A 10,462-nucleotide genomic window follows, 5' to 3' on the forward strand; every position below is an offset into this window, starting at 1 on the left:
CTATCTCTTCCCACTAGGTCCTGCCCCCTGCTCCTCCGCTTCCCCTGAGGGTCTGATACCGGCCAGGCTAGAGCCCGGCCATGGTAAGAGCTGCCCAGGGAGCCGAGGCTGCTGTGTGGAGACCCGGATTTTCCATTTTCCCTGAGTAGAACATCCTGGGGGGTGGGAACACAGGCTGGGGGCTTCACTCGGGCCATTCCCAGACCATGAGGACGGTCTGGGAATCCACAGAGTGGCTCTGGCTCCCTGAGCAGCTCTTACCAGGGCCTGTCTCTGGCTTCAGGCCTGGAGAGGGGGTGGAGCCTCGAGTAATGAGGAGAAGCAGGGGGTACGGTCTTGGGGGAAGAGATGGGGCAGAGGGAGGAGAAGAGAGGGAACAGGTGGAGCAGAGGGTGGGGCTTCAAGGGGGAAGACAAGGGATGGGCAGGGTCACAGAGGTGACCGGGCTCCTGTATGTGTCCCACTTTTACCTTTTGAAAAGGTAATCCCCCTACATTGACTGGGCTGGCCTGGGATAGCAGCTAGCCGTGCCTCTGTTGGGGAGTGGGGACTGTTTACACCCTTTCCAATCAGCTGGGGCAGCACAAACGGAGGTGAGAGGTAGGAGGAGGGAATCTGGGCCTGAGTCCTTTGCCAGGACTCCTCTGTGTCAGACCCTCACTCACACACAGCTCTGCTCTGCCTCGGTGGGGAGTGGGATGAACAGGTGTGTGGTGTGCAGAGCCATCAATGGGGATGGGGAGGTTTCCTGAATGGTTTCTCCTGGGCTCCTGTGATAATCATGTGTCTGACATGACTCAGTCACAAGCACCTGGCTGAGGGCGTAGGGGAAGGGTGGGTGTCCGTGCCCCTGGAATAGCCCCTGTCCACACCTGGTGCAGCACCCATGGGTCATGCTGCACCCAGAGCGCTCAGGAAGGTCCAGGACTGCAACTGCAGCTTTTTCCGTGACCCATGGATGTTTAACCAGTGACAGGCCGGGTATAATGGGAAACAACATCCACCTCCCTTCTCTTTATTGACTGTATCGAGAGGAATTCTGAGATTGGAGCAGCCAGAGACAGAGCTAATTATGGGCCAACATCTCACCCGTCCCTTGACTATCCACGAACAAACTCACTTTGTAAATGCTGCTGCCTGCCTTGGTCTCCTTCCCGTAGTGCCCTGTCCTCCCTCACCAGCAGGTGGGGACAGCCCCTTGCTCCATGCCTTAGACCAGTGTTTTTCAAACCGTGGGTTGCAACCCGGTCCTGGGTCACGGCATGGAAGTCACTGGATCACCTTGCTCTGGTCAGCACCGCCGACTGGAACATTAAAACTTCCATCGGTGGTGCTGCCCAGCTAAGGAAAGCTAGTGCCTAGCTTTTCCAACACCGCGCTGCACCCCAGAAGTGGCCAGCAGCGGGTCCTGCTTCTAGGCAGGGGGGCCAAGGGGCTCTGTGCACTGCCCACGCCCCGAGCACCGGCTCTGCACTCCCATTGGCCGGGAACCAGCCAATGGGAACTGGGGGAGGGAGGCGGTGCCTGAGGGCTAGAGTCACGCAAAGCTGCTTGCGCACTTCCATCTAAGAGCTGGGCCTCCTGCTGGCTGCTTCCGGGGCGTAGCGCAGTCTGCGGTGCCAGGACTGGCAAGAAGCCTGCCTCTGCACCCCGGCTGTGCCGCTGACCGGGAGCTGCCAGAGGTAAGTCCGTGCCCCAAACCACACCCCAACCCTCTGCCCCAGCCCTGAGCCTCCCCCAAACCTGGAACCCCTTCCTGCACCCCAAACCCCTCATCCCTGGCACCACCCCAGAGCCTGCACCCCTAGTCCAGATCTGTGACCCTCTCCTGAACCCCAACCCACTGCCCCAGCCCAGACCCCCCCACATTCCCCAAACCCCTCATACCTAGCCCACCCCGCAGTCCTCACCCCTGCATCCCAACCCTCTGCCCCAGCCCTGAGCCCCTCCCTCCCCCCCAAACCTCTCATTCCTAATTCCGTTGTGTCACAGGTATCAACAATTTTCTTCAACTGGGTCCCCAGAAAAAACGTTTGAAAACCACTGCTTTAGACCTCATCTGAATCTCTTTCTACAGATTGGAGATCAGTAGCTCATTTCTTCTCGGATGTATGGGTCCAGGATGAAATAGGTATCCCTAGCTGGTGTTCTTTGTCTCCTGTGTTATGACCGCTGGAGCCAGATGAGGAACTGAACCTTCACTTGACGAACACCCTGATTATCCTCGCACGAAGGTGTTTGCTTTTCACGCTGTACACAACTGGGTTCATCAGGGGTGGGACCAGCAGGGAGATGTAGCTCAGAACAATCTGAAGCAAGTAAGAAGAGCTATTCCAGAATCTGTACATCACAACCAAGCTGATGTCTGGTGTGTAGAAGAGCAGGATGGCACAGAGGTGGGAGACGCAGGTGTTCAGGGCCCTGAGGCATTGAGCATGGGATGCGATGCTCAGCACTGTTTTGAGGATCATCACATAAGAGAGGAAGATGAGCAGCAAGTCCAATCCCATTGTTATGAGTTTGGTAAACAAGCCAAAGATATTGTTGACTCTGATATCCGAACAAGCCATCTTCATGACCTCCTGGTGCAGGCAGTAGGAATGGGAGAGGACATTGGCTCGACAGTATCGGAACTGTTTCAGGAGAATGGTGAGTGGGAGTATCACAGCCACCCCTCTTAGAACACACACCAGGCCCATCTTGGCTATTCTTGGCAGTGTTAAGATGGAGGCATATCTCAGTGGTTCACGGATAGCTATGCAGCGGTCCAAGGCCATCAACAAGAGGATGGAGGATTCAATACATTGAAGCGAGTGGATGAAGAACAGCTGGGCTAAACAGGCATCGACGCTGATCTCCCTAAAGTTAAACAAGAATATGCCCAGCATTGTTGGTATCGTGGATATCGATAAGCCAAGGTCTGAGACAGCCAACATGGAAAGGAAAATGTACATGGGCTCATGGAGGCTTGCATCTGTTCCTATAATAAACAGAATGACTGAATTTCCTACTATCGAAATAACATACATTAGGCAGAAGGGGATAGAGATCCAGAGATGAACGTCTTCCTGCCCAGGTATCCCGGTGAGAAGAAACACAGTATGTGTGAATTTGGTGTCATTGAGAGCTGACATAATGTACTGGGCAGATCCGGGGACTTTTGAACTTTCCTTCCTGAAAGGAAAAACAGGACACTAGATGATATTTAGCTAGACATCTTGATGCTCTCAGTGCAAGTCTACAGAGGTTTTTTTTTAAATCCTTACTACTGTATTTGGATTTTCTGGTCACTCATATAAACACATCCAGTCCCTCTTTGAATCCTGCTAAGCTCTTGGCGCCATTGATATATTAAGGTTGGGAGTTCTGCAGCCTACTTGAGCACAGTTTGATTTTACAATTATGACCTTATCACAAAAAAACCCATCCTTTCCAGGCCTCCACTTCTGAATATTTCCCACTGTATCATGACATGTGTAAACACATGGCAAGTGCATGGTGGAAAAGGTCATTGTATTTATCTGTCCTGAATTGAAGCGATTTATAAACTTGTTTCATTGCCTCATTATATATAATTATTTATTTTCTCCACTCCTGATAGTCCAACTTATGTCACTGCCTCTTTGCACCACAGGGGATAAATTCTTAAGGCCAGGTTTTGAATTCGATAACAGTGACTTCAGCAGCATCACCCCAGATTTCCATATTTAATTTCGGTCAGAGGCAGGCTCTGTTAACTTTCCCTTACCAACTGTTCCCGATGATACACTCTGTCACCAAGAATCCCTCCAAGAGAAGCTGAAGTGCTTTACCGGGCCAGGGTTGACTGAATCCAGAGAGCTTGATCATCATACAGGATTCTCTTCATCCTCACAGGACCTGCATCCTCTCTCCATGCAAGGGTCTGTAAATATCTGGGAAGTTACAGCCCATCACAGACAGTTACTTCAGCTGGATGGGGGAGAGGATGGCATCACAAATGAGTGAACAGTGAAAACACTATGTTTACACTAATATCCAGTTGAGTGTGCAAGTTACTTCAGCCATTCTCATGTAACAGGTGATGGGTGTCCATTATATACAACCACTCTTACAGTCTCCTTTCCTCCACCTCAGCTCCACTCTTTGCTAAAACACAAACCAATGGATCTGTTCTCCCAGGACTTTTTGCAAAGTCTTGTACAGGTAGAGCAGAGGGATTGTGTTCATGACGCTGAATGTAAGTGTCACAAACAGCTTCTGGTCAGTTACCAGGAGACAGTATCATACAACTGTTCACTGCACAAAGAGTTAACAACACAAACCCATTGCAAACATTATGTGGAGTATTTCTGAAATACTTTCTAAAGCAAAAGCCATTAAGCAGTAAAGTTTCCACTGCTCCTTCCTGTAGAGATTCCAACAACTCTGCTGCTGGCTTTCAATATACAGGCATGCAATGAAGGTTTGATTTGTAATATCTGTATTACAATGAAAAGTTTTGGCATAACATTTACACATCTATATGTCAACCCATTCTTTTGCTTCTGATCTTCTTTCAGAGATGATTTCTCAGGTCAGAGTGGTACTTAAAATGCACCATCTGTCATCTGAATTTCTTCACAACATGAAAAGATTGCAGCGTCTCAGCCCTCATTCAGTCATTTGTCAGCCAACAAAAGTCAAGTAGTTCCTCTGTCCCTGGGTTAATAGCTGACTGCGTCTCCCCAGGTTCAGTTCTGTCAGTCTGTAACATTCCCCTCTGGTGTTATCCGGACCAGTGATCTGCTAGGTCACTCCAATCTTTGACTGGGAGCCAGTCTTACCCTGCTCTGCTGTGAGAACCCCCACACCTGGGCTGTTCACTCACAGCCTCTAGCATGTAAACCGCTCCCAACTACTTGCAACCGAATGACACTAGCCAATATCTCCAGTCCCAGACACAACCCTAGGAACCTCCATCTTGCAGTGTCCAGTTATGCTCGCTGGATGCTGAAATCTTATATAAGTTCATCAATTTAACAAATAAATTGATATGTACCAGGCTTATTATCCCCAGGGGAGTCTCTGACACACTTCAAACCAAGCGCACTGCTTCAGGTAGAATAAACAAACACATTTATTAACTACAGAGATAAATTTTAAGTCATTATAAGTCAGAACACAACAAGTCAGATTTGATAAAATGAAATAAAAACAAAACACATTCTAAGCTGATATTAACACTTGCAGTGCCCTTACAAACTTAGGTGCTTCTCACCACAGGCCGGCTGGTTGCTCTTCAGCCAGGCTCTCCTCTTTGATCAGTGCTTCAGTCGCTTGGTGGTGGTGTCTGTAGATATAGTTGGAAGAGAGAGAGAGAGAGAACCTGGCAAAATCTCTCCCTTTTATCATGTCCTTTCTTCTCTCTTGGCTTTACCCCCCCCCCCTTCAGAGTCAGGTGAGCATTACCTCACTGCAGTCCCAAACTGACCAGAGGAATGGGGGTGACTCACTCGAGAGTCCAACAGATCCTTTGTTGTTGCCTAGGTCAGTGTCCTTCGTTCCTGTGAGGCTGCGCCGGGTTTCTCCCTTACATGCCCTGATGAGGTGCGAACTGCCCCTCTGCTCTTGGAGAGCTTTTGCCTGGGCTTCCTTTAATTCATAAGGATACATTTTCAACCTCATAACTATATACATGAAATTACAACCTATAACATCATTATAACATCACTATAACAATTACTATAACAAGCATGCTCAGTGCATCATGAGCCTTCCGAAAGCACCCAACATGACAAACTTTGCATTGGACACCACACAATCATATTACAAAGATGAACATGGGGGTGCAGGGTTTTCCCCAGAGGTACAGAGTGTCACACAGTCTGTAGCCTGTATCCGGAGTGATAACAGACATTGGGATCCTTGAGCTCTTACTCTCTAGTACATAGTGACCCCAGCTCCTGTTATTCAGCCAGGATGAGGGTTTGCAGGAAGTGGATTTGAAAGTCCAATGCATGAATGTTCATGGAAATGGAACTTCATTTCCCGCAGGAAACTAGTCTATTGCTCTCTCTCTTTGTCTCTGTCTGACAGTCTCTGTCCTGTATTCATAAAATCCATAGCATGCGGGAACGGCATTGTGACAGACATGGAACTGAGCTGCCATAATCAATGTGTGTGTTAAACCCAGTTCTGGGGATGGTTGCTGAAGAGCTACATGGGGTTAACGATTGGGATGTTTATGTTATGGCTGTATTATGGCTCTTCCTAGTTTAATAACAGGCTGCTAGAAAAAAAGCAGGAAAGGAAACTACAGTTCAAGAAAAGCCATCGCTCAGTCAGCACTTCAGGGAGGTTGAGAGACTACAAGCTGGGAAGAGCCTGTTTCCGGGCTCCAGTCACGTTACACAGGTTGTTTTACCAGCGCTTTTGAGTCTCTGCAGAGCTGGGGCAGCTGTTGCTCAGAAGCTCTTCAGGCCGACAGGCACAGACACCGCTGGGGAAATCTGAAGGCCCTCGGCCTGCCTGAGTCTCTGTCAGAGTGGGAGGGTTTGCAGCCAGAGATGTGTACTGACTGTTGTTTGAAAACCCTTTTATTTTCCCATGTTATGCTTTCTTCTTGCTGTTGAGATCAAACTGTATTTTGGTTTAAGAAGGCTGGCTGGTCACTCATCTCACTACTACTCAGACTCCCAGGTGCCCAAACCACTTGGACTCCCAGGGCCCAGGATGAGGGTGCGAGGATTGAGAGGGAAGGGTACGAGGCCTGACATCTGATGCTCGAGAACAGGGCGCGAGCAGAGATACCGGTAGCCATATAACGCTTAGGGGTATCTACAGGGAAGTAGTGCTGGAATCCTCAGCCAGTCAGGAAACAGCAATATGCCCTATCTGACCTATCACCATGAAGCAATGCAGCTCTGAATTCCTGCATTCACAATCGAGCCAGAGAAAAAAACCTCTGAAAATGCATTTGCTGATTAAATTTCCAGGAGCAAATAAACCTGACACAATCTGGAAACTAGTCACTGACATTGTGTGCGGTGTCCTTTCACTGAGCCCCTGGCAGGATTGGGCCCAGAGCACATGGCACCTCTAGAAATGGGACCCCTTGAGAAATCTTGACTCGGGGCATCAGGGTTTTAGCACTCCGAGCTCGCTTTTTACGTCAGATTTCTGTGTAGCTTGAACACCCCACTGTGGAGCATGGGCAGATGCAGGGGAGGGGTTCCCAAGCTATCTAGCGCTGCCTGTCCTCCAGTCCCTGTCACTGAGTCACCCTGACAGCCCAGCTGAGTCCTTTGCCGCTGCACAGAACATCTGCAAATGGAAACAGCTTGCAGCCTTTCCCCTTCACTGCACATTTTAAAGATAGTGAAACCTGCCAACGTACCCAATTCATGCTAGACGTAGAGCCACTGACGCTAGAGGTCTTCACGGTAAAGGAGCGGGAGTTATCAGGGAGGTAGCACAGGCAGCAGGCAGTATCTGTTCAGACAGGGAGGCAACTGTCTTTATGAAGAAAGCTTCCACATTCCTTTGGGGGCCTCTTGGCCATCAGGGAACCTCAGCTGCTTGGCTTTGTGTACATGAGCTTTAACCCCGTCACAGCCAATGACAAACTGCAGGAGGCCAAATCACAGGGGACGTGCGATGATCTTACCCACTTGGACTGCAGCTTCAGCCCTGCTGCAGGTTCTATTCCTGGAATCTGGGCTTGTCATCACTGTTCGTGTGGTTCCGATTAGTTACAGGGCTACCATGGGGGCGGCTGAGTGGTAACAATGATGCTGTCACAGCTGTGATCTTGCTGAAATAAAATAAAATAGAATAATAATAATAACAAATGTATAATATAGGAGCAGATTTCTTCCCGGCGGTCCCCTTTCCTGCATTACAAAACCAGGGTGCAGGCCAGGGAAGGGAGATTCCACAGGGCTCCATATAGGAAACTTCCCTCGATCATTTCAGGAGGTGATGTCTCATCCCTTCCCTTCTCCCTGAGGAATGAAAAGTGGGGAGGAATCAAGGTCCCCAAAGTTATGAACAGATCTCAGTGATCCACTGGTAGCTAGGCCCACACCCCACAGACTCTGGGCCTCCACAACTGCTCTAGGACCCTGTCCAGCTCCCTGCTAGCACAGGTTCATCAGAGATGTGCTACCAGGGCCTGTCACAGTAGCCGCTGCTCACAGAATCTGCCAAAGGGACCTTGTTCAGGGTGGAGGGGGCTGCACAGAGATGGGAAGGCTGGTTAGAGTAGCTGATGGGCACAATACCCCAGCCACAGACTGGTCAGGTGAATTTGACCTTTCCATACCCAGAGTGCAGCCATAGACTCCCTCAGTGCAACCTTCATTTATGTTATGAAGGAGAGGGAGATGAAAAGCCTCCAATTTCTCTTGGGGATCCAGGCAGCTGCAGGTGGGCAAAGTCATGGCAGCTGAGCTTTCAGAGAAAAATGATCCCTTTTCTATGAAAACTCACCCCAACAAATGGGTGAAAAGGAAACATTTTAGTTTGGGTGAAAATTCTTTGTGGTGGTGGTAACTCTGTTTTTTCAGCTGAGCTTTAGCTCAAACCATGAGCCTCTGTCCCTTCTGCTACAGGACCACACCTATAGGTGGCAGCACTCGCCCCTCATCAGCCACACACAGTGAACCACCTCTTAGAGTGACTATATTTCCCAAAGAGAAAGCAGGTGATCCTCAGATGCATATTAAGACTCACTGCTACCTCCGGATGACAGGGTATCTCAGGATTTAGAGTGAGCAACACTGGAGCTTTGACAATGGCTTGTTTCAGGTGGGATACTGCTTCTGTGTGTTGCTCAGTCCATTCCCATTGGTAGCAGTGAGTCTTAATATGTTAGCAACTGTGGCTTCACAAGAGAGACATGGGAAGATCAGACCTGTGGCAGAGGTACCATTTGTTTGTAGATGGTTCTAGTTTTTATCATCAAGGAGAAAACGTATACTGGGTTTGGAATCCATGCAGTTCCTCCCAAGGGAAAAGTAAAGCCTTGGGAGAAGACATATTCACGCACTCCACATTCAGCCCAAGATGCTGACTTAGCAGTGGTGGCTTGTGTGTTGGAGTACTGTGTGCAGTTCTCCATCACCACCATAAACCAAAGCATCTGTCTGTTTTCACACTCATCATGGGTGTGCAATTCTCTCACAGACTTTCTACCATGTCGGGAAAAAAATGGGTTCACGTCTTCCGATGGTTCACTTATTAAGTATGCAACGCTGGTGAAATACATCCATTGGCTAGCAGTAAAAATCACTGTGCCAGGGTAGCTGATCAAAGTGAAAAAAAATAAAGGCCCATTGAAAGTTAGTACCCTATGCTATAGAAAATGGGAAGGCTGATAAATTGGCCCAAGAACCATACGACTACCAGAACGTTTGATCTGGCACACCAGTGGCACTCAATTGGAGGGAATAAAAATGGATACCTACCTGCAGAATCTGCAAGAACATTTAAACCAGGCCCACTTGCAGGTAGCTGCTAAACTGGGGAAATCTAGATGAAAGGCAAATGCCTACTTTGACAAAAACCAGAAAGAGATCACTTGGGAGTTTGTAAACCAAGTAATGCTGTCATCTTACAAAGCACCAGAGCACGGGCTGTGTAATCAATGGATCGGACCCTCCGAATCCTCAAAGTTAGGATAAAAGGAGGCAAGCGTAATAGAGACAGAATCTACCATGCTAATCAGTTAAAGCTGTATTGATCATCCAGGTCACAGGAGAACTTCCTTCTCAGAACCTAGGTGAACATAACCCAACGGAATCGTGACAGCTAGAGTCCTGCAGATCACAACTATGAATCATAATACGCAAAAACCAGTGGGAGAACACTTTAACCTGTCTGGCCATTCAATGACAGACCTGCAGGTGGCTATCTTACAACAGAAAAACTTCAAAAACAGACTCCAACGAGAGACTGCTGACCTGGAATTGATATGCAAACTAGATACAATCAACTCAGGATTGAATAAGGACTGGGAATGGCTGAGCCATTACAAACATTGAATCTATCTCCCCTTGTAAGTATTCTCACACTTCTTATCAAACTGTCTGTACTGGGCTAGCTTGATTATCACTTCAAAAGTTTTTTTCTCTTACTTAATTGGCCTCTCAAAGTTGGTAAGACAACTCCCACCTGTTCATGCTCTCTGTATGTGTGTATATATATCTCCTCAATATATGTTCCACTCTATATGCATCCGAAGAAGTGAGCTGTAGTCCACGAAAGCTTATGCTCTAATAAATTTGTTAGTCTCTAAGGTGCCACTGATAATATCCCACCTTAATTGATTAGTCTTCTTATAGTTGGTATGGCAACACCCATTTTTCATGTTCTTTGTGTGTATATATATATATATATATTCCTACTGTATTTTCCCCTGCATGCATCCAATGAAGTGGATTTTAGCCCACAAAAGCTTACGCCCAAATAAATTTGTTAGTCTCTAAGGTGCCAAAAGTAC

The 10,462-nt window shown here is 48.2% G+C and overlaps 1 protein-coding gene across 1 annotated transcript; it reads right to left on the reverse strand.

The window, feature by feature from the left end:
• Positions 1 to 1,971: 1,971 nt before the first annotated feature.
• LOC101942601 (olfactory receptor 51G2-like) lies at positions 1,972 to 3,168 on the reverse strand. The gene has a single exon (XM_005311433.4). It carries the CDS (start codon positions 3,132 to 3,134, stop codon positions 2,199 to 2,201), a length of 936 nt encoding a protein of 311 aa, XP_005311490.4. The 5' UTR covers positions 3,135 to 3,168; the 3' UTR covers positions 1,972 to 2,198.
• Positions 3,169 to 10,462: the final 7,294 nt, after the last annotated feature.

Source organism: Chrysemys picta, chromosome 1, assembly GCF_011386835.1.
Source record: "Chrysemys picta bellii isolate R12L10 chromosome 1, ASM1138683v2, whole genome shotgun sequence".
NCBI lineage: Eukaryota > Metazoa > Chordata > Testudines > Emydidae > Chrysemys > Chrysemys picta.

Coding starts and splice junctions, on each gene's coding strand:
- LOC101942601 (XM_005311433.4), bottom strand. CDS start 3,134: ATGTCAGCTCTCAATGACACCAAATTCACACATACTGTGTTTCTTCTC.